Source organism: Neocloeon triangulifer, unplaced genomic scaffold (genome assembly GCF_031216515.1).
Source record: "Neocloeon triangulifer isolate White Clay Creek 2 clone unplaced genomic scaffold, ASM3121651v1 ptg000013l, whole genome shotgun sequence".
Classification (NCBI taxonomy): domain Eukaryota; kingdom Metazoa; phylum Arthropoda; class Insecta; order Ephemeroptera; family Baetidae; genus Neocloeon; species Neocloeon triangulifer.
The window spans coordinates 6324482-6348539 of record NW_026775555.1 but is presented as its reverse complement, the minus strand read 5'-3'; the positions used below and the strand labels follow the sequence as shown (position 1 = coordinate 6348539).

General features: G+C 35.3%; 2 protein-coding genes across 3 annotated transcripts; one reads left to right on the top strand and one right to left on the bottom strand.

Annotated features, from left to right (window-relative positions):
* Positions 1-2747: 2747 nt before the first annotated feature.
* Positions 2748-8415, top strand: LOC132198710 (uncharacterized). Its single transcript, XM_059622893.1, has 11 exons — positions 2748-2871; positions 3080-3141; positions 3198-3276; positions 3332-3540; positions 3593-3771; positions 3833-3983; positions 4047-4269; positions 4327-4610; positions 4665-4885; positions 5526-5604; positions 5668-8415. Exons 2-11 carry the CDS (start codon positions 3102-3104, stop codon positions 8355-8357), a joined length of 4155 nt encoding a protein of 1384 aa, XP_059478876.1. The 5' UTR covers positions 2748-2871; positions 3080-3101; the 3' UTR covers positions 8358-8415.
* Positions 8416-18294: 9879 nt separating this feature from the next.
* Positions 18295-19946, bottom strand: LOC132198848 (uncharacterized). Of its 2 annotated transcripts, none has more exons than XM_059623109.1 (3): positions 19716-19946; positions 19294-19517; positions 18295-18879 (listed from the first exon to the last, which is right to left on the bottom strand). In XM_059623109.1, the coding sequence occupies exons 1-3, from the start codon at positions 19828-19830 to the stop codon at positions 18691-18693; spliced, it is 528 nt and encodes a 175-aa protein (XP_059479092.1). In that variant the 5' UTR covers positions 19831-19946; the 3' UTR covers positions 18295-18690. The 2 variants fall into 2 exon arrangements, with proteins under 2 accessions (XP_059479092.1, XP_059479093.1); XM_059623110.1 differs by having other exon boundaries at positions 18295-18876; positions 19716-19942.
* Between the last annotated feature and the right edge of the window lie 4112 nt (positions 19947-24058).

Sequence of the window (24058 nt, the reverse complement as noted above, 5' to 3'; positions counted from 1 at the left end):
CAAAATATACATTTTAAGCAAAATATTTATTTTAAATGTTAGTTACTTTTAGTAGAAAACAATAGCCTTTAAACCACAAATAAACAAGGATGGGGATACCTAAAGTAATTAATTTGATGAAAATTCCAACCTCTGGATTTAATGAGTTCAAGTTTATTTATTTTCAGCAATCATGCAAGGAATTTCCCAAATTTTGCGTCTTCGAAGCAATTTGGGGCAAATTTTCAACATGCCTGAGGTTCGAGATTCTCGTCTGTTTCTTGTTCAGCAAGCGAAGGAGAAGCAATCAATTTTCAGGCTGCATATTAGTATTTTCCGCGCACAAGTCAAAGGAGAAGTTCATTAAGACGGAGCTTTTTCGTTCGGCACAGCATCGTCGTATTTGAGCAGCGCGCAACGCCAAAGTGCAAATTCGCTGTAGCGTTATTAAACGTTTAAATTAATTCTGACTTGATACTCTCTTCTCTTTCTCGCGGCTGAAAAAGTAAGAGGGAGATCCTCGCGGCGGCGAGATCGAGACGCGGAGCTTCTTGATATTACTTTTCTGGAAAGTTTTATCGATGCCGGGCCAGAGGGGAAAGACCAATTACTTTTGAATTTTATCCCTTTGGATAATTTAATAGAAGTTGGCAGTAAACCAAAATTGGTACAAAGAAAACTGAAATTTAGAAGCGAGGGTTTGAGGGTTGTCAAAAATTTAGACAATTTTCGTTTCCTACATTTAGGAACTCTTTTCGCTTTTAAAGATAATTATTAGATACTACTAACAAATAAAAATTATATATTCAATTGAAAAACATGAACGATTATCCAATTTAGCTCAAATGGCTCTGAATTTTTAATCATTGTCAATTCTCTCAATTTTTTTATATTTTTATTATTATTATATTTGCCTTTAGAATAATAATATCTTACTTACACAATATAAATATTTACAAAAAAGAAAAAAACAGGTTAGTCTCAAATTGCTTCAGTACTTCACAGTGTATGGAAATTATTCATAGGAAACTCCAAACTAATCTCTCACGCTCTAAAGATTTGTAGAATTAATTTCTAGTGTAGTGGATAATGAGAATTAATGCTGAGTTTGTGTTAGAGAATTATGTCGTGCGTGCATTTTCAACTAAAACACTTAAGGCTTTTGTTACGTTTTCAGCAGAAAAGTTTGTGCCGGTGCTTTGGAAACCTAGAAAAGGGGGTCAATTATAAAGTTTGCCTGTATGATTTATACCATTAATGGAGTAAATAAAATCTCTTTATGAGTAATTAATGCGCTGCTCGCCGGCGAAAACTATTAAAGCGTATTTTTTCATCAAAAGCATGGTATTTTTATCATTCAATTATGAACTAGTAAATTTTTATGCAACCATCGACGATCTTTAAGCATTTAGTTTAAATTAAATTTGCAATCAATTTTATTTTTCTCCAAAAAAAAACCAATTAAATTTTTTGACTCGCACTTGATTGAGAGAATTTCCGCTCACATTTGATAAAGCGGGTGACGAAACCCCGCCTGCCTGCATTTCCACTGCCCTCAATCCAATTTTTTCAACAACCCTTTCTCTTTGAAGCAACACCGGTCAAATCTGCGCCAGTTCCTTTTCAAAAAGCTAATGAAGCGACGGCGGCGGCTAATCCCGTCCTCATGTGATCCTCTCTAGTACGGGGGATAATAAAATTAATTCGCAGCCGGTTTTTCGGCTACTTTGCGAGTAGAGGTGTCGTCGGCGGCGGCACCTCTTGATATGCTAATTAGGCCGGTCTAATCATGGATCATGCACGCGGTGCGAGATTTTACGCGTGCCCTGGCCATTGTCATGCAAATTAGTGTGCCCTGTGATACGCGGGCAGACCAAAGCCCCGCTTTCACGCCGGGGTTGCAGTGCGCAGCCGGTTTTATCTAAATTGTGATATCTTTATGGCCGACATCCCAGGTATACATGCCGTGTCTGTTATTTCGCCAACTCCCTGCCCGCGCGCGTGCTGCGTCCGACGGCCGAAATTGGCTTGCTTGATAAACCTGGCGAGGGTGATTTATTTTTCCTATGGTGTGCGTTTCGTACAATTCGGCCCGGTTTTGTGTCTTTGTTTGTTGCCAGGTGGATGAATTGGGACTTTGATGTTTCAATAATGTGTGTGGCTGAATTTGACCTATTTTTTTAATGACTGCAAACAAATAAATGCTTTCGGCATTTCGTTTGTTTTGCAGTTTTTCAGCTTGCTCATTATCGTAGCTTTGAAAAACCACAAAAAAAAAATTAATTTCTCAAACCGCTTGAGGAAGGCGTTCGTGGTTTTGGGCTTGGCGCAACTAAAATTTAATCACAACCGGTCTGCTTATCTCAGACCCCACTTTTGCACACGCTTGAGTTATTTCTCATCAACCTTCTGACTTGACCGCATTTAAAAAACAAACGCTAATAAATTCACTGTAGAAATCTGAAAACTGCGAATTATTGAAAAATTTCACTTATTTACCTTTACAAATTTTTGCAAAGTTTCATCAGATTTATTCGATTAAGTTTGTATTTTTTTTTCAAAGAATGAGAAACGAACATTTAAATTAACTTTAAAAAATTCCTTAATGATGCTAAAAAATTCTCAATTTTAATTGAGTGCGCGAACTTTAAAAATCTATTGGATATAATTTGCGGCTAAATGTATGCGGTTTCACGCAACACGTCGTTACTCGCCAGCAGCGCTAAAAATAAAACGACTTTCATGCAATACTTGAAGGCTTTTAATTGTTTGTGTGTGACCAAGAGACACGCAAGTTTTAACATTCGTTACAAAAACTCTCGAATAATTACACTTGAATAGGAAAGTCTCCAAATTTAATATCTTATTATTTACGTCACGCTATGTGCTCAGGTGATTATTGAAAAGTTTTAACTAATTAAAAGCTGATTAAAGCTATTATTAATCAATTACACGCGGCTTCTCAGCAGTGGCAGGAAGTTTTTTTTTTTTTTTAAAGTAGCATTGATTTTAAATATAATCAGGAATTTACATTATCTTTTATCTTGATTGTAAAGTCACCAATTTTTCAAGTTTATTTGATCAATTTCTTTGTTTCCAGGCGAGACGTGTGAATTCTAAAGATGGCTTTATCAGTATCATTTCTAGATTGTGTGGAAAAAGGTTGTTAAGTACATTTTTATGAAAACATTAAAATCATATATTTTGCACTAGTTTAGCTTCAAAACAGGGGTATTCGGAGGTACCGGCGAATCTGGGATATTTTGAGTCGGAAGGAAAAGAAATAAACGCTGACAGGTTACTAAACATTTTTACTCATAATCCAGCATAGAGACTTGTTTTTAAACTTCAGCGTTTTTATTCTCGTCGTGCACTACAACTTTGAGAAAGGCATAGATGATTGGCCACGACCAGGCAACGAGCACGACGTTGAAAATTTAAGGAAAACTTTTAGCCGAAACAGAAAATGCGGGTTCCGCGAGTGTTCGCCGAAAAAGGATGACCTTCTCGCTCTTCTTCAAGACGAACAAACTCTGAAGAGATTTTTTGGAGCCCCTGAAGGTTAAACTTTGGTTTTTGATTAAATAAAAAATTATACATCAAAACTTTTCAGGCATAGAACCGGCGATTTTCTTTTTGATCGTTTTGTCGCACGGGAATTCGGACGGAGTTATTTTCACGGATACCCTTCAAAGCTCTGATCCAAAAGATTACGAGAAATTCACCACGAAAGAACTGTTCAAATCTATCAAAAACATTTTTCCAAATTGCTTTAAAGGAGTTTTTCTTGGGGTAAAACTAAAAATAATGTTGGGTAAAAATGTCTCAAAAACTAATTTTACGTTTAAATTAGCCATGCAGAGGTCAACTAGAGGACCGTATCTTTTATCCCTCTCAAGCCAAACCTGGCCAGGTAGAAGATCTCACGAAAACCGCAAACTCGAGTAGAGTTTCCTTTGAGCCGAATATGCGCAACCTAGTCATCTTCTATGCAACTGTCGAAAGTAAAACAATAATCTTAAATAATAAAATAAATTTTCTTCTTTGCCTCTTTTGGTAATTTTTAGCGACAATGTCATGCAGGGACAAAAAGGCGGGCACTTGGTTTGTCTCAGCTTTGTGCCAGGAGTTGAACGAGATGGGGCAGAATGAGGGACTTCTAAAATTATTGACTGGTGTCCAGAACCGAATTCACAAAGAGACGATTGGTTCATTTCATTCGACTGGCCAGACGCCAGAATTCAAATTGTTCTCTTGCGATAGAAAATTAATTTTTAAAGCTCTCGACTTGTAAGCTGAAATAATTTTTTGCTTATTTTTGTATTTCAAACATTAAAATATGTGCAGGAATATGATTGTGGGTGGGCTGTCAAGAAGTGGGACAGACGCCCGAGGCAAAAAAGCCAAAACAGGGAGCTCAGTGGAAGAAAAGCCGCCGTCGATTAACTTTGAGTGGTGGAATCCAAATTCAAAAACTGTCCTCAGAGGCCGAAGGGCAGTGATTTTCAATCAAGGAGAAGAAAATGAATTTATAAGAAAACTGGACGCTGCTCTGGTAGCAAATCTAGGTTTTGAAACTATATCCGTGAAAATTGACAAAGGTGGAATCGATTACTACTTCAGTCAATCGGGTGAATATAAAATTGAAAATTATTCTCGGCAAATTCTAATTTGGACATTTTCAGAAAAATCTTGGACTGATTACGGCTGTTTCGCTGCTTTCATTTTTGCCGAGATTTCAGAGGGAGAGGATGGGCAAATTTACATTTATCTGAATGAAAACGAGAAAGTTCCGATTGGTGAATTGATCCACGGATTGTTAGGGCCGACAAACAGTGACTGGATCGGAAAACCAAAGCTATTTTTCCTTGTCGATACTAAGTCCACGTCTACAGACAATGCAGGAGTAATAATATTTTCAATTATTAATCTCTCAATATTTTATTTGTTCACTTCTTTGTGTGAACTGCTATAGTCACGATTGATCTTTTATTCAAAACCAAAACGCTTCCAAGTTTCAAATTTCTTAATATATAACTAAAAACTGAAATCCTGTTCAATATTTATTGAAAAAAAGGCATGATTTATAGCGGGGAATATAATTATTCTATTTCTGCTTGCCTACGATGCATGGAAGAATAAATTGTTTTAATGGAGAAATAATTAAAAATGAATGGTTTAATATTTTGTCCTAACAAAATGGAGCAAGTCAATCCAGATCGAAAAATTAAATTGAAATAAACAACACAAATATTAATTGGGACCACTTATTTGTATTAAATTTGAATTTATTTCATCATATTTAGCTTCTCCGCCTGGTCTTGTTGTTAAAATCATCACAAAAATGTACAATGCTTCCTTATTAACAGGGCAAATCGGATTGATACTTGTTCAAAATGTTAATACCTAAACATAAAAATATTTAGATGCATCTTTCAGCGTCGAGGCAAATGAATGATTGGGCTTTTTTAAATCTCCCAGTTCACTTGAAAAAAAGTAATCGATGACACAATATTTTTTCTAATATTATTTTGTTTTAATCTTAGGCCAAAACTTTTAATCCTGATGATTTTCTCCAAGCAACTAATCACTGCGGATGGCTGGTGTTTACTCTTCTAAGTTCGAGTGCGTGTTCGTCATATTTTTATTTATAAATATTGATAATTTAATATTTCAAAATTGGTACAGCTTTACTACAAAACTTCCTGGAGATTTTCGAGAGCCAAGAAATAAAGAAAACGAGAAGCCTTCAAGAAAGCCTAGCCGAGTTGCTAATGGAAAGGATGAATGAAAAACCGGAGGGGATGATAGTTTCAACTTTACCCCACCTCTTGATCTTCCAAGAATTAGAGCGAAATTTTATTCAGCCACACTTCCTTGTAGAAGGAAAGGGTTTCAAATCAGGAGAATTTGAATGGGACGAATTATTGGACTTCAAACCAATCAAAGAAGAAGTTCAAATTATGCTTCTATCTTCGCTTCCAGGAACAGGAAAGTCAACAGTGATGCGCGAGTTGGCATTAGAACTGCAAAGAAATTTGAAAGGCAAAATCAAAGTTTTTCTAGTTGTTCTTTCGCAAACTTATAGACTTTTTGCCGATGCAAAGAAGGAAAGAAAAAAAGTTCCGTCACTTGCTTTAATTGTTTCCCATGCCACTGGAACTCGAGAGATGGAAATTCAAAATTTTATCGACCGGAGGGAGGTGATTTTGATGTTCGACGGATTCGACGAAATAAGTCCCTATTACCGAGATCAAGTGCTTCAAGTTTTTTCTCAAGCGACGGAAGCAAAAGTACCGATTTGGATTGCAACGCGGCCGCATGAGGAAGACGCAATTCTTGCGAAATTCAGAAGGGGAAACGTAATTTGCAAAGCCAAAATTATGCCTTTAGACTGGCTCCAACAAATAAGATTTATGATGATGATTTCAAAAAAATCTGTAAGTGAACGTGAATGTCAGATCGAATTCTGCAGAAGGAATGGCTCAAAAGATATTCTAGGAAACCCTCTCCACTTAAAAATGATTGCTGAACTCAGTGATACAGATAACAAAAAGGGGATCAACTTGACTGAAATCTACGAAAGAATTGTTGATAAAAAATTACGCTTTGCGCTAAGACACTTGAAGGGTCTCCCATTTGAGGATGAATTAATTTCTTGTGGAAGGGAACTGAAAATTGCTGCTGTCAAATTTCTAAGTGGCAGTAAAATTGATATTTCAAAATATGCCAGCAGTGGAATTGTAACAATCAGCAACGGACGTGCCCAGTTCGTTCACCAAACGTTCGCCGAGTTCCTCGCGGCCACGCATTTCATCGATTGTTTGTTCTGTGAAAACGAAAAGATGCCCTTCAATATTTTGAAACAAGAATTCCATCAAGTCCGCAAGTTTGTTGATCTTCATATTTGTTCTTGCAGTGAGGAAAAGTCAGTGTTATTAATATCGCTGGAAAAATGCTTGAAAATTGGTCTTACTAAATCAAAGCTTGAAAACGTTATCCTGAGGGAAAATCTAGTTAATTTTTCCACCATCGCTGCAAATCTTGTTACTTTCAATCAGACGAAAACAAAAGGACTGAATTACGTAACGACTGACCAAATTTTGGCATTGTCTTGCAAAGTTAACGAACACTTTGCATTGGGACTTTTGAAGAATGGCGCATATGAAAAGTTGGTAGATGAAAATACTGCAACCGTAAAAATGCTTGTAGGTGCAATTGAAAATAATTTTGTACAACTTTTTTCAAAAGTAATAGAAAAATGTATACATTTTATGGAGTTAGTTCGGAAGAATGAAGCAATAACTGGGTCTGTTGAAATCGCGAGCTCAAGAAATCATCACGAAGTTCTGAGGCTGGTGCTCGCGAAAGGAATTATTGATCCAAGTGATCAAGATGCAATAGAGTGGGCAATGAAATTTGCTGTTGAAAAGAACAGCGCCGAATGTGTTGAGCTTCTAATTGAACACGGTGCTCGAACAGCCGTCTTTGATGGGTTTAAAACTGCATTTTTTGACATCAAGACAACGGAAGCATTTCTCAAAACAAAGGATGAGCCGGTGCTAAAATTAGCGTCAAGAATTTTCGATTGGTGCCTGACATGTGAAAATGCTGAAGTGGCAAATTTTTTATTTGAAAAATTCAATGTTGGTGAAAATGCAGAATTTGAAGTGAGGAGAAGTGCCCTGATTTATATAGCAAACTGGATGAAAAGGTTTCACAACATAGCGGAATTTTTGGGTCGCTCTCTTGTTGAAAAACGTGGTTTTCCAGTTTGTGAAAATGATGAAAATGACAAATGCGGGTGGAACGCTTTTCATTGTGCAGCCAAAGGGCAAAATCTGGGTTTGGTCAAGTACTACCTTGAAAAGGACCCTGCGCTCACCAAAACCTTAACGGTTGAAGGCGAAAACATCATGCATCTATTATTGAGTGGTTCTGAAAATTGGGATAGCAAATTTGAAATATGCAAGTTTTTACATGACCATGATGCCGAGATGGTGAAGCAAAAGACATTGAAAAACAAAACAACGCTCCATTCAGCCGCTGAAGGAGGACTTGATGAATTGAAATGGTTGGTGGAAGAAGCGGACGTTGAGGTTGATGACGCCGTGGACGACTGTGGATGGAACGTTATGCATTTCGCTGCTTCTTCTCCGTGGGCTGAACTCAAACTCTTTGAATATTTGCACGAGAAAAATCCCCGACTAATTGAGAAGAGGACCAAGAGAAACGAAACTCCGTTGCATCTTGTAGTAAGGAATAAGCACGGGAGAGGAAAAAAATACAACTGGTTCGTCAGCAAAGGAGTTGATACTTCGGTGCGAAATTCAGATGGCAAAACAGCTCTGCAAACAGCCAATCTACTTTTTCTTTAAGAATTCAATGCATTATAAAGTTTTAGTGAAAAAATAAAAAATGCTTGCATACATTTATTTAGTGGGCTCAATTAGTACCTTGCATATTTTGCTTTCTTTGAAAGTAGTTAAAATCCTGTATAATATTTAAAAAATTCCAGTTTATATGAATTTACTTTTTGGCACATCTAATTTTCAATGAAATAAATAATACATTGCTTACTATATTTTGCTTTAGTCGCTTTTGATGTTTATTAACGCCGATAGGGAAATTCTTCTCTATTCGTGTAATTTATATCATAAATTTATAAACATTCTTTAAAAAAACTTCATAAAATAAAAACGAAACCAACTTATTCTTGTTGAACCTGATAATTTGAAAAAAAAAAAATTAAGTCTTGAGAAAATAACCTATTTTATAGAAGCGCCTGCGTCTTTCGAATGCAGGCAACCAGCTGGCCTTGAGAGCTGAGCACGTTTTATAACAAAACGGGGACAATTGAAATATTTTTCACTCTCTTCCGCTACTTCCTGCACCCTAATTTTTTATTTTTTTTATTTTTTTTTAACTCTGCGTTTTTCACTTTTTGCACTTTCAATCCTGCGTTACACTTTTTTACTTTTACCACCCAATCTTAAAAAAGAAAAACGTCAAATTTTAATTAATTCATTTCATATTTATGGAAATGAAGATTCGGGCTTTTCCTCGTTGCAAAAAATTGTTTTTTATTCAAAAACAAACGGCTCTACCAGTTTCGGTCACGGTCTGCGACCCTATTTTCATATTTATATAACTTTTAAGTTGCACTGATAGTTTTTCATTGACATTTGAAATGCAAATTCTGTTTGTTACAATATTTTTCTGATTAATTTACGATTAAGAATAATATTTATTTTATTCATAATAAATTGGCTCTTTCTTTCCCTTTATAGAAAATTACAAAAAAACAATGTACTTTTATTATTATTTTCAAATTTAATACAAGAAGTAAAATTTTCACATTTTTCCGCAACCCCAACAGCAAAGTGACTTTTGAACTTTGACTGCGGCGTGTCACATTTGCACTCTCACCCGGCGTTTTCCCTTTTTCACTTTCGAACAAAAAGTTTCATTTCATTCAATTCGACAGGCGCGGTCCTTGAATTTTTTAAATGCGCGCACTTTGTATTCAAGTGAGAAAAGCTGTTCTCCGCTCGCGTGTCGTGCAAAAATAAAAGCGTAAGAAGAAGAAGAAAGAAAGTAAGGAGAAGCTGCCGAGTGTGTGTATCTTTTTAGTACAAGTTGGGTGGAGAGAAAAGACGGTGCTAGGAGAGAGAAAAGAGAGGATTCGGGAAAGCCAATGTTTGACAACGCAGAAGGAAAAGCAGAGCAAAATATCTGGAAAGCGAATTCGCAGACGTCTCTCGCGTTTCACTCGAGTTGTGTAATATTACACGTGTGACTAAATTCGCCAGAAGAGACGAGCAGCTGCGAAAAGAACAAGCACACGCAGTTTAAAGTGTATTATTTGATACACTCGACAAGAGCGCCAGGAATTTTCCGCATGCGAGCTTGACTTTCAGGGCGCGCCACTGCTCGCGTGAGTGCGACAAATATATTTTTGAAGTCGAGACAAAGCGCAAACCTCCCCCGAACATCAAAATTGCGAGCCCGAAAGTAATTTTCACGCAGAACACACTCCACTTGGGGGTGTGTAGTTGATTTTTCCGCTTTGTGTGCTGAGAAAGCAAACTACTACTTTTCTCCTCGGCAACTTTCTTTGACGTAACAAAAACACTCGGGGGCGCGCTGGAGAAATTAAGAGGAGTACTAGATGAGAATGAGGGTAGGTCGACAGGAAAAGGCGCTGTTGCGCTTCTTTGCTCCGGAGAGGCTAATGTGCTGAGTTTAATTTGCAGATTCTCAACTGTTGGCAGTAGAAAGGACAAGAGTCTTTAATCTTTTAAATGAGAAACAGAAATTTCTTTGCTCCCAATTATCAGTGAAAATTTATAGAAATAACGGGTGGAATAACTTTTGCTACACAATTAATGTTTATTTATTCTAAAATGAATTCATATGCTTGAGAAAAAAATGTAGCAATTTAAAGTAAAAAATGAGCAACCATTAAATATTATTAATTACCCTTTTTTGTAGTAGAATTTCACGATCGAGGGTTGATTCGTGGTGATTTGAATTTAAATTTGGCTTTTCCTCAATGGGTTTTTGTGAGTTTTTTATTGTTTAAGAGCAGGATATTGTTTGTTCCTAAACAATAAACAAACTCACAAAAACCCACTGAGCAAAAGCCGAATTTAAATTCAAATCACCAGTCTATCAGAAGCCCTCTTAAAATATATTTTACTTTGTTTATAATTTTTTGAACTCTATCTTTCTATTATAATATTTTAATTGCTTGTAACAATTAAAAAAAAATTAAAAGTTTCTACACTGTGTCTTTAGTGGTTTGATATATTAGCAAGGAGTTTAGTGGTAGTTAATTAAAAGTTTTTGCATTAATCTTGAATTCACAAAACACTCGGCAGCACCACTTGCCGGCCGATTCCTCATTTTCTGCGGGCAGCATTTGCCAAGAATTTGGCGTGACATTCTTGCCGCAAGCGTTGTTTGTTTTATCTCTCATTAACACTAGAAGTGGCATTCGAAAATTATTGTTATTATTTACGCCAGACTTCTTTCCAGACTTGGCACGCGGACAACAAAAGCAAACGCACTTCCTGCTCTTTCTCCTTTTCTGTCAGATAAAGTGAGAAAGGGAGACGCGAAAAATAATTCCCCGAATCGAAATGAGCAAGACGCCGGCCAGGAATTAATTTCCCCTCGCCCTTAATGGAGTGTCGGAGCAATTTTTGCTCTCTCGGCTGCTGCAGATTTTATCTGCGCATCCATCCCTCATTCTGCGGCAAAAAATCATTAGGAATTCAGTCCCGTCCTTACATATATGAATGTCTTACGAAAGTAGAACAACGAGCGGCAAGAAATTAATGCAGGCCCATTATTCATACCACCGCTGTGCGCCGAGTAAAAAAAAAATGAATCAGATGCAGGCTGCATGCGAAGTAGTTGTGCGCAATTTCATTAAATAATTGCGCGCATAAAAAATGAGAGAAAGAGACAATGCAGGGCGCTGGAGGGTGTCTCATGAGTGGGTGGAATGGAATTAAACCTTACAATGCGGCTGGCTGCTGAAGCGTTTCTCTAATTGCACATAAAATTATTCAATAATTTTCAAATCTACATTTCATTAATATCAATTGTATAATGATAAAATTGAAAGTGAATTAATTTATAATTTTGAATGTAATGGACCAAAGCTTTATAGCTGCCAATATATACATTATTATTATTAAACAAAATATATAAATATTGTTTTAAATAATTTAATTAATAATAATATTTTACATTAAAACTTAATGTCTTAAAAAAATAATTAAAATTTTTTCAAAATATTATTGTTAAACTATGAATTTTAATAAATGAAGATGAAATTAAATTGTTTCTTAATGTCATTTAAAAATATATATTTAATATCTTTTTTTACTTCATGTACTGTGGCATCTGAACGGGAAATTAATTGTGTGAGTAGATTAAGATTCTGGACTGACAGAGTGACGTAGAATGTGCACACCCATTAAGTTAATGACATGCAAAAAGCGTCCACTCCACTTTCCAATGCTACATCCATCTTCATCTTCGAAGTGATCAAAAGTGTTTGGCTTCTCAATAATGACACACCGCGGTGTTTTGTGTGTTCGCAGGCCACTTGACTTATGCAGTAGTTTTAAATCCGGCTCTAATCTAAAAATAGCGTGATTTTCCGGCAATTCTGGGTACATTTTAATTGTGACGTCACCCCCTCTTAATGACATATTGGCCGCGGCGAGATAAGTTTCGGTCTCATTGCGTGTTTTGTAAGCAGCCCGGCCGAAACAGTCATTAGCGGGCAAATATAGTTGTGGGTTAGTTTGTTAGCAGGGCTGCTTATCTCTGGCTCGTGCCGGGGCTGACAGTGAGTGGTGTTTTATTGCGCACGGAGAGACGCCGAGAGCGAATTCACAAATTACGGTACATAAGCGCCGCACAATTTCGGTATATATACATATTATGTTTAAATTGCATTAACGCTGCTCTCGCAGCTTCGTCTCGGGGTCTCTCGTTTTACACCTCATTATTATTCGTGCTGCCTGTCTTGAGTACATTGTTAAAGTACCATTAATTTACAACACTGTGCCCATTAATTTGAAGTCGGTTAGCGGCGGGCAAGCGAGAAAGACGGTGGCCCTGCCGCATGTGAATGTGTGCGAGCGAGCGAGCGAGTTCCAAAGAAGCGCCGCCAGTCCTGCAAGTAATTGTCTGCAGGGTCTTCGTCGTGTGAAAATAACAGTATCAAAATTTATGGACGGGTTTTGGTGAACTTAAAAAATTTTCAAGAACAAGTCCTGAAAAATTATAATTTGATTTTACTTTAATTTAAGTTTATTCAAAAAATTTAATTATGCAAATTTTTAATTGTACAGTTCAAGGTCCGCGCAACAATGAAAAAAGTTTTGATTGTTGTTTGAGCTCTCTGATTGGGTACAAGTAAAGTTGTACCCAATCAGAGAGCTCGGCAACAATCGAAATTTTCTGACGAGCGGACCTTGGTACAGTTAAAAAAAAGTCAGATTCCTCTTGAGATCACGTCCATGCAGGTTTGTTTCAGAAATTGATCTTTAAAGGGCTGTGAAAGGTTTCTTAGCCAACAATTTTGTACTCTTTTGAAGACAATAAGACAAATTTTCGTTAATATGTTTAAAACACTTTTAATTATTTTTTATTATCCAACTCTAAATATGCTATGTTAGGAGAATTACGGAGAGTGGCTCAAACTATTTCTGAAGTTTAATTTTTGTTTTACTTTTAAATTTTGACTAAACACAATTTTATGAATGGTGGTTTCTTTTTCGAATACACAATTACCGTATAAATTTTATTTACCATTCATTTTCTACAAAGGTGAACTTATTTTGAATTTACAGTGTTCTTTCATAGATTAAATTATTATAAAACGCTTCTGCAGACTCATGAATGTTTTAATAGTGGAAATAAACACAAAAGGGGCTGGCGAAACGGCACCAAAAACTAAACTTTGCAACTAGGCTATATAAATGCAAATATACGGCGCACCTGAATGTATCTTTGACGAGCTTAATTTTGCTGGGATAAAAATAAACGCAATAAACCCGGCGGTATAATAAATCAGTTCTGCATGGAAGTTGCGGTTCAGTGGTTGAAACAACAATTTAACTTTGCATATAGCAAGAGAGCAACGGGGCGAAATTCTTTCGCTCAAAAGAAGTTTGCACAGAGAGCAAGTACAAAGGTAAACACAAGTTTCTCTCGTGTAAGTGTACGGAACAATTGTAATAATTGTACAGTGCACGTGAGGAGGCCATAATTTCAACCAAATACCCTGCGAGAAGAAAATGGCTTGTATTTTCCTGGTAGCAGAGACGAAGAGTTTTGCTGCAGATTCAAAGCCCCCGGATGTTTTAATTAGAACAAGTTGAGTGCACGGAGAGCACCGAGTTGGCGATGCGAAACGTATTAGCGGAGAAAAGTTAGTCGCTCTAGCTCCGCGTGCCGCGACGCCGTAAACAAATAGCACCGCCCGAGATCTTTGCAAAAACAATATTTTCTGCCGCTGCTGGCACGCGACGTCAACTTGCAACTTGAACGCACGCTCGGCCCGTTCATTCTCGGTACAAAGTTGGTTCAGTTTAAGTAAAAAGAGAGCAGGCAGTTCCATCGCTTTACCTAATTTAATGCGGCGGCTTCAATGCAATTATGAAGCGTGACGAAACTCGAGCTCAAACTTCTGGGGTGTGTTTTGATGAAGTCATTTTGCACGCTAACAAGTTTGCTAATGAGACATTTTCAGGGAACAAATTAATACGTATAACGAAATGCGTCTCCATCCAAAGAACGTTTTAATAAATTTCACTACATATTTATTGAATGGTGACGTCGAAACCAAGAAATCATAAAGAGGGCAGTCGCATATATCTTCAAATTTTGCTAGATTTCTTTGAAGATATTTACTGCCCTTTTTATGAATTCATTGGTTTTTAACATCACCAATAAATAACAATGTCGTGAAAATTTATAATATGTAAGTTTATATAAAGCTCTGAAAATCAAATTATAATATTATTGCAATTTTAAATTTTATTATAAAAACTTATGCCATATCAAGATAAAAAAATAAAAAAGTTTTATATAATTTGAACAATTCTAATTTTATAAGGTTTCTTTTTCTTTAATATTATTTGTCCAAATTCTACAACAAATTGTTTGTATTAAGTTTAATTGAATTTAGTTTAACATTTTTATAAAATTTACTTAATTTGTTCTTGAATACCACAAAGAGTATTCCATGATTTAGAATAAATTTAATATTTTTATGCAACTCAGTTAATAAAAAATTTGACCAAATCTTATTAGGTATAGTTTGAGGAACGGAATGTGGATTCAATTAAGTTAATCTGGCCATCAATTATTTGGAATTTGAAGTTCCATAACTTGAAGAATTTTGAGGTTTTAGATATTTCTTTTTTCTTACTTAGTAATTCGTTAGATAAAATCTTAATGCCATTTTATTTTTAATTACATTTTTCTCAACTGATATTAATATTTAAGCTTTTATCTAACTATTTTGTCTAAAATAATCAACCACAACTTTTCACGACATTCTACTGTAAAATATTTGACATTTACATTAGAGACAAAGGACTGGTGTCGTTATTTTATTTTATTTTTAGAATTATTGCTACAATTTTTTCCACGCCATTGTCTGCCCTCCCATTGAGACACAAAACACAAGCAAATAATGTAAGAGCCGCAATTATTTTTTATACGTTGAGCCGGGCAGGACAAAATTAGATCAGACCGGCTGCCACTCTTTTTCCGTAAGTGAGCAAAAGACGGAAGAAAGAGAGAATACAAAGAAAAAGCAGCAGTGCGCGACACAAAAAGCCAAAAGAGTTATAGCCGAGCTTAATAGCTGTAGAAAAATATCTGCGGTGCTGGTCGGAGAACCGACGGAGGAGAAAAAAAATTGAATTCCATTAGTAGAATGTCTTCAGATTAATCAGATTTCTTTTGAGCCGTTCCATCATCAATTCGTAATGACTTTGGCGGGATCATTCGTGTGGTTATATATTTTCTCAAACGACGAGTTTGCGTTTCTCGTTTTCTCCCTTCAGCGGCAATAATGACAATTGCTTTTTGCACCGCGCGGAGCAAATGGCTGACTGATAAATTATTATCTTCGCGCAGAGTTAATGAAAATTTATGATAAATTACTTAATAAATATTCTGAGCAATTTTAGAGATAAATTTAAAATATAGATGTTAAGTCGTTTATCTCTTTTGTGTCATTTGAATTGTCTTTTGTAAATCTCGGATCTTGAACCTCGACAAAAGCAGATATTTCAAGTAAATAATAGTGTAGTTTAAAAATGCACCAGCCTCGTTACTATGACAATTTACTAAATACATATTTATTTGTCTCTGATAATCTACGAAAAATTATACACCTGTGTGACAGCAAATGTTATTTATTGCGCACGGTGACTCGCTTCTCTTCTCTTTGCAAACGAATAATAATTAATAACAATGAAATTCAAGAGCCTCTTTTATATATGCATTGTTCAGTTTATTGTGAAAAACATATAATGATATCAGGATTGTCATCATTATTTGCAAAATGTGATGTGCGTGGTAAAATAACTATGTAAATTTTGTTCACTCACTTCGACATGAATGAAAAATAATAAATGTAAGTTAAAAAAAAAAAAAAAAAAAACAGAGTTCTGTGTGAGAGAAGAAAAAAATTATCATTAATTAACGAAAAATGAATTAAGAAGTAAAAACAGATCTACCCTGTAAAAAAGCTGCCTAAAAATTCTAAGAATGACACTGTTTCATAATTCTTTGTTTATTATTATCGCGAAAAGAAGGAAATATTAAATGTGCTTAGAAAATTTCACAAAATGCAAAATGTCTTCTTTGCAATTATTTCCCTCTTGTTGCTCTAAATACTATAAATTTTAATTGATCTTTCATAACAATTTAATTTATTATTACAAACACTTTCGATATATTTCGGGGAAGAGAATTTTTTATTCCCCGCGCTTCTTCTGCAGCAAAAAGAGTGATGGGACGCGAGGACTAACAATGCGACTTTTTGCGGCCGGAAAGACACACAAGTGCTGATGTTGACAAGACAAAAAATTAGAGAGGAAGAAGAAAGAAATAAATAAAGTGCTGTTGGCCAGCAATCCGGCTGAAGTGGTCGGGGGTCACTTCTCGTCTGAAAGGTCAGTGAGCAGGAAAAGGCCACAGCAGATGGCCGCCGTAAAAAGGCCTGATTCAAATGTCAAACTGCCGTCCGGCCAATTGTGACGGATGCTGCTGGCCTTTTCGCAAAAAGCGGCGGATCATCTCGTTTTGATAATCAGCAGAGAGAAACTAGAGCGGCAAAATTAAAGAGGGCGAAATTTGCGTTCCAATTATAGCGGACGGAGTAATTTTATGCGCGAGCAGTACCAACACCTGCAACCACCTACGCTCCTTTTGCGCAACGTGTAATTAAAAATATTTACCCTGCGAAGCATAGCAACGTCGTCTTTTTTACTCTCGACCAACTGCACTATTATTCCACAGCCGGAAGACATTTTCTTTGCAGCGAGAGTAACCAAAGGAGAAGAAGAAGTGGGTCGCGCAATGAAAATTGCGCAATTTGTCCTCTTTTGCATTCACAAGAAGCACTTTACTTTTCGCATGCATTGCTGTTTAATTGCCATTAAATGCATTTTTATGCAAATGAAAATATTCATGAGCAAAAATAATTGATAATAAATGCAAACTCTGATTGCAAGGCGAGTATAATTAAAATTATGATTAAATAGAACGTGCTCATTCAGGTGAAATCTTTTTCAGAATAAGTAAGCATCTTCAAACATTCAAACAGGAAAAAAAATGAAAATATAAATAATTTTTTCATTTCAGATTCAGAAGATAGAGACAAATTATATTAAATTTTGCAACAAACAATAAAAAATTAATGATTTAAAAATTTGGTGAAGTGGAGAAGAGACAGTTTATCATTAATAGAGAAATCCGGAGAAATCAATGCAAATAATTAGATTAAATTACTAATATTTAAAACTGAATATTAAAAATCTGAAATAATTAAAACAAACTTCCAAGTCACAATAAGAAAAACAAAATTAATAAATTATTCAAAATTTAAAAGAATATTTGTAGTCTTAAGGATAATTTAGCCAGTTAGGTACAATTTTTGAAAAATTAATTACTTTTAATAAAAACATTATTTATATATATAGTTTATTGAAAATACCTCATCAGAGTACAATTCTTCAATATTTAAATTTATACAAGCGAAATTTGATAAAAATTAAAATTTTAATTAATTAAAAAATTAAAATTATTTTTAATTAATATTTTTTTTTTAACAATTTATAAATTTAAATAACATACGGCCCGAGAAGGATGCGTGTGCAAATTATGCGACAAAATCTGCGACCAATACCACCTCGAGAAATGTGAAAACCGAGTGCTTTCCATCAACGACTACGCCCGTATGGGAAAAGACAAAACATGACCTTATAATATGTTATTTAAATTTATAAATTGTTAAAAAAAAAATATTAATTAAAAATAATTTTAATTTTTTAATTAATTAAAATTTTAATTTTTATCAAATTTCGCTTGTATAAATTAAAATATTGAAGAATTGTACTCTGATGAGGTATTTTCAATAAACTATATATAATTGAAATTAAAGTTAAACTATTATAAAAAACATTATTTAGAATGCAAAAATTGTCATTTTTATGATATTATTTTGTTTTGTTCAAAATTTCAAGAGATAAAATATGCAAATTCAACTCATTAACAGTCCCAAAATCATTTATTATTTTACCACTGCTCAATTGTGTACAGAAAAAAGCAACTGGAACTTCAAGATCCAGAATTATATATGAATTATATATATTTTTAATTAAAAAAAAAGGAAGAAAATCATTTGCCAAAGAGGTTTTAAGTAGGCTTCAGTTCTATAGTTGATAATAGTGTACATTCACTATTTCGGGTCAAAAATAGAGTAGTTTGAGCGGTCAAGTGGCAAATTTTGCATGCCTTATTAGAAACCATGCATAATTCAATGCTCACAATCAGTGTGATTAATCAAATAATCCAACAAGCTCAGGGTCAACAAAACAGAGAGAAAGGGGCTTAAGCCTGCACAAATATTTGAGCGACGCGCTGTCTGCAGGCTGCGTGTGTGCGTCACACCGAGATTTCGTAGACGTCGGCACTGGTCGCGATTTGCATATTGGCCTGCTCGGCGGCCGCCGTCGAGTCGGTCTGCGAAGCGTCCCTCAGCTCGTCGCCAAAGGGACCGACCTGCATGTCAAACGGGTTGTCTTGCATTTGGTCCCCGAAGAGGTCCTCGTTGCTGAAGTGGGACACCCGCTGCTGGACAAACATGCAAAATTAACAAGGGAATTCAAAGCACTGCATTCATTATATCAATCGAAAGATAAACTCCAATGCTAATGAATTATAACAAAAGTATTAAATGTATGAATGCAAATTTCAATAATTTAATGATAAAGTACAAAAACATTCGATGAACGTAAGTTAAGTTTTTGGGTAGACTTCATTTAATGCATGGGATTTGATTGAAAGTTTTTTAAATATATTTTACATTTTAATTCCAATAAGTTTTGTGTTATATATCAATTTGAGATTTTTTGTAATAATATTAATTTTTAGTTGCCAATATTTGCTTAAATATGAATAAAATTATAAAATTAAGATAAAACAAGTGGGTTATAAATGAATATTCTTAATGTTTTCTATACTTAAAAGATTAAAAATAGAACTTACTCTGGTTTTTCTGTTTTGACTGCAGTTGCAATGAAAGTGTGTGTGGTAATTTGGGGCGTAGGCGGCCTTGGAGGGCTTCGTCTGTCTCGGTGAGCGGACCTGATGATGAGTGATTTGGGCAGGTAATTTGCCCACTTGCAGGGAGAAGATCGCCCACGTCAGAATGGTCAAAAACCACACGGTGAGCATCAGGATTATCAGTCGCCACGGGATTACGAAGGAACCTGATGAATAAATTTTGCTTAAAATATAGTTTTTTAATTTAAAAAAAAATTATGATTCAACTTTCTTACTAAACATCAAATAAAAAAAAAAAATAATAATTTTAAAAAAACCTTCCAAATTTTTGAAAAAATCTTAAGAATATTAAAAAATTCAAAAAAGAAATTTTTTAATTCAACAGAGACAAAAAATGCGTTAACCTGCTGTAAATTCGTCGTCGTTGGGCACAATCCTGCTCTCGTTGAGGGCCTTCTGCTCATTGTAGATGATGAGCACCCCTTCGATGAGGCTGTACAGCAACTTCCGGTCATCCATGGTGGCCTAATTGGGGTCGATCATGCAGCAAAAGCATACCAATTGCACGCTGCACTCGGACTGACCGGTGCTCGTTCTTCCTTCCTTTCTTTCCTCGCCAACGTCGGAATTCGCAATATTCGAGTTTCCCGTGGAATGCCTCGGACGCAACTGGTTGGAACGTATTATCGAATCAATGGCGAGAGTGCTCTTCGCTCTCTCTATCGCAACGGCTCCGATCAATTTGGCCCGCGTGGAAATAACATACATTGTGGCGAGAACATCACAACTTTGGTTTGATCCTGGCGCTTCTCGATGAATTCCGCGCACTGCATTCCAAATAGCAATTAACATTGGCACGGACACACACTCTCAAGTGCGTTGAATTGCAGCTTTGACGTTGCGATAAAGTAAAACTTCTTTAGTTCTTTGCAGGTTTAATCAAATAATTTATTGTGTGTTATTAATTTTTTTAATACAAGCAAAGCAAATAAATAAACATCACGAGGAATTGATAAAATTTAATGTTGTGTCGATAAAGCCTCTTTCATTTGATAAAGAAAATATATAATAAAGGGAAAAGTTTAATTCTTTGTCACAATTTGTCATAACTTGAGGGTTAAAAACCTTCAAAATACCAATTAGATATCAAAATCAGTCTCATTCTGTTCAAAATTTTATACTTATTTAACATTTTGAATTGTTTAGTTTTTAAGTAAACAAATAAATCGATGGCTTGACAAAATGTAATTTTAAGTGTAACGTTGGCTGTAAAAAAATATTTAAATTGAACTAAGAACAGTAAAATATCTACTGCGAATATGCATTATATTAAAAAAAAATCACTTGAAAATAAATATTATTTTCATAAATGCGAAAAAATTAAAAATATTTTAGAACTATAACATTTTTATCTTTTGATAAAAATTTTAAAGAAAGAAAAATACACAATAAGTTGATACTATTATTTAATTATTATAATTTTTTTTTCGTCTAATTTTTTATTTATTAAAAAACACAAAATTAATATTTTTTTATTAAAAACAAGCTTATAATTATGTAATTTAAATATTTTTTGATCATATATTTATCATGTTTATATTCATGTATTTTACTAACAATAAGATTATTTTACTTCACTATTTTCGTCACTATTGTTGAATCTCGCTTTACAATACATGAAGTAATGAAATATTTCCGCTGCCAATTAAATCATAAAGTTTTTTTCAGGTTTTTTTATTTGCAAGTAATTATTAAATTACTGCTCTCAGCTTTCGCGTTTCTCTGCATTCTGATCTCTCATGTATGTTTTGTCATTTGTTTTTCTCCGCTGTGCACAAACAATCTAATTAGCCGCAATTTTCCAGCTGCAACACACACAGGGACGCGGTTTATTTATGTGCCGAGAGAGTCTCGCGCTTGACATCAAACAAGCAAGTTCTGAATGCGGCACAAAAAGCGTGCATTTCTTTTTTTTTGCCAGAGATGTTAAAGGGGATGCAGGAGAGAGAGATTCGCATCTCTTTGTGCTCGGCTGCAGCCGCTGGTGTCATCACATGCCCGCTCTCTCTCCGACTGTCACGCCCGTGTACACCACACGTATATCCAACAATGGATTTCGCAGCCAACTCCATTAACGGCGTATCTGACGCGCCTTATTGCGAGAGATAGACTCGCATGCATTTGCTCTGCCCCGGCTGGGGCTTTTACGCTTCAGAAATAGATATTACATCTCGCGCGCGCGAGAGGGTGTTTGAATCTGAGTTGCAAAGCCCAACACACGTGATTGCCATCGCAAAGGGCGCACTGCGTGGATGTTTACTTAACAAAAAGGTTAATTGGAACACATCAAAGGTAAATAACCACCGGCAAAGATGGCGTTTCGATAATTTCTGATTTAGCTCTCGGTTGTATAGTTGGTTTTGGATAATGCTTTGATGGAGTATTTCTGATCTAATATTACCGTGTGTATTTCCAAACTCAATCAGAATCCCTTAGAGAGTTACTTTGGCTTAAAATATGTTGCTTTTTAATAAAATTTTGCAAATTCTTAATAAATTTAAAACGTCATATCCCCAGTATAAAAATGGAAATAGCGGGAAATAGCATAGAAAGAAGCAATTCTTTCTGAAATATAGCAATGTAATTTTTTTTTTTAATGTTTTCCTCGTTCTGGAAAAATAATTTCAAAATTTGTATCATTTTCCTTAACCATCTTTGAGTGATGCACGTTTTGTCTCAATTTTTCCTCAAGAAACTGCATGTATATTCGTAACTGGAGCAATAAAAATGAGTATTTTTGAACATCTAAATTGAGACTTTTTGAATCAATAAAATGAACTATTATTTCAAACATTAATTTTAAATTTTGAACTTTATAATAAAATATGATTTTAAACATTTTAATGTTATTATAATCATCGAACAATGTTAATATGAAATTTTTTAATAATATATTTCATTGACGAAAAGAATTTTGATAAAACTTCAGTGAGATAAAAATGCCTCATCCGTCATCCGCTATGGTGAGTCTCGGTTGACTTGAGTTTTTTTCATTGATATACGAGAGACAGTTTTAGATTTAAAATCAAACATTTCTGATGCGATTCATAACAACGTTTGCTAATACTTCTAATAATTCAATACTGAATATAAAATTAATCAAATTCTAATATTGACTTCATGATTTTTGAAATAAAATCACCGAGTGTAGCTGTTTTATTTTTAATGGCAAAAATCAGTAAATCAAGACGAGGCAAGTCACGTACGTATACGCGCACTCTAAAAGTAATAAATTTAAAGCTCTCTTCTCTTCCTGTGTGCGAGCTTGAGCGTAAGAAGATCAATATGGAGATTAGATTGGAGGTAAATACGCGCGCCGGAGAGTGGATTGAGCGTCGGCGGCGGGATGAGAATGTGGTTAGTGACCTGGAGGCGGCGAGACCGGCGAATGCTCTCTTGCCGATTAAATGGGTCGAGCTTTCCATAAAACCGGCCCGAATGAATACTTGTGTCGCTTTTGAGTGACACACAAACCCGCACCGGAGCCGGGCATCTTCCTGCTTTTGCCAGTGGTGCGGGCGGACAGTAAAAATGAAGAGCACCGTCGTCGTATTATGAGCACCTCGGCCCATTACTGGGACATGTCGCAATTGTGGCCGGCGATACGGTCGGGGAAACTAAGTGCTCTCGCACCGCATCAAGGGTTGCTTGCTTGCGTCGCCAGATTGCAATAACGGCAGCCCCAAACTAAAATCGCGGCGGCCCAAGACGCGTTTGATTTTTATTATGGGTCGTGTTGTGCGGTCGTAAAAGTGCCGCTTTGTGTTTTGTTCTGCATGGAGACTTTGCCCACTTTCAACTTTCGCATTTCGATTAAGCTAAATTTTTGTAATTTATTCACTATTTTCTTTTCAAACATGCTCGTCATTACAAGTTAATCGAAGCTTCCAAAATCAATCAGGAACAGCAGGCGACGCTTGGCTTGTAATTGAATTATAAATGATTTTGATTTGGCTGGGACAAGACAAGAAAAATTTAAGCGCTCTGATTTTTTTTTTTTTTTTTCAAATATTTAAGAATTTTTTTGTGACCAAAAATATCTTTATTAATTTTAAATTTTACATATAAAAATTGCAATTGTGGTAAAAAATGGAAGGGAAAAGAAAATGGGCTTTTTGTCTTAGTTATTATTATTATTTTTTAATTATAAAACAAAACGGCTCTACAAGTTCTGGTCACAGTCTTTATCCTTATTTAATAAGCAAGAAAAATACAAAAATCAGGTAGAATTGAACAAAAAGTGTAATAAATGAAAAATTAATTCTTAAAATAAATAAATTCATGTATCAAGCCTAATTCATAAGCAAACGCACTGCTCTGTAAGATACAAATTTAAATTAATTAAACTTTTAAAGAAAAATAAACCAAAAAATTCACTACTTTTCAATCAATATTGTTTAGAAACCTCAGCATTAAGAGTTCCTTTATGTAAACGTTAAATTTTGTCGCTGTGTATTGTAAAGTTCCACTTTCATTCAACGACGATTTTGTTGTGGGTGGAAAGTACGCAATTCACATATATGTTTCGCAGGCACTTTGACTTTTATATCACTCGGGCCGGATTATGTGTTTGCATTCGGTGGACAGTTATGTAGCTGGGAACGGTCTATTTTCAGGCCGGAGGCGATGAAATTGCAAATTGTTTGGTGCGGCGCTGTGCTTGCGCGGAAAATGCCAAGGCGAGTCC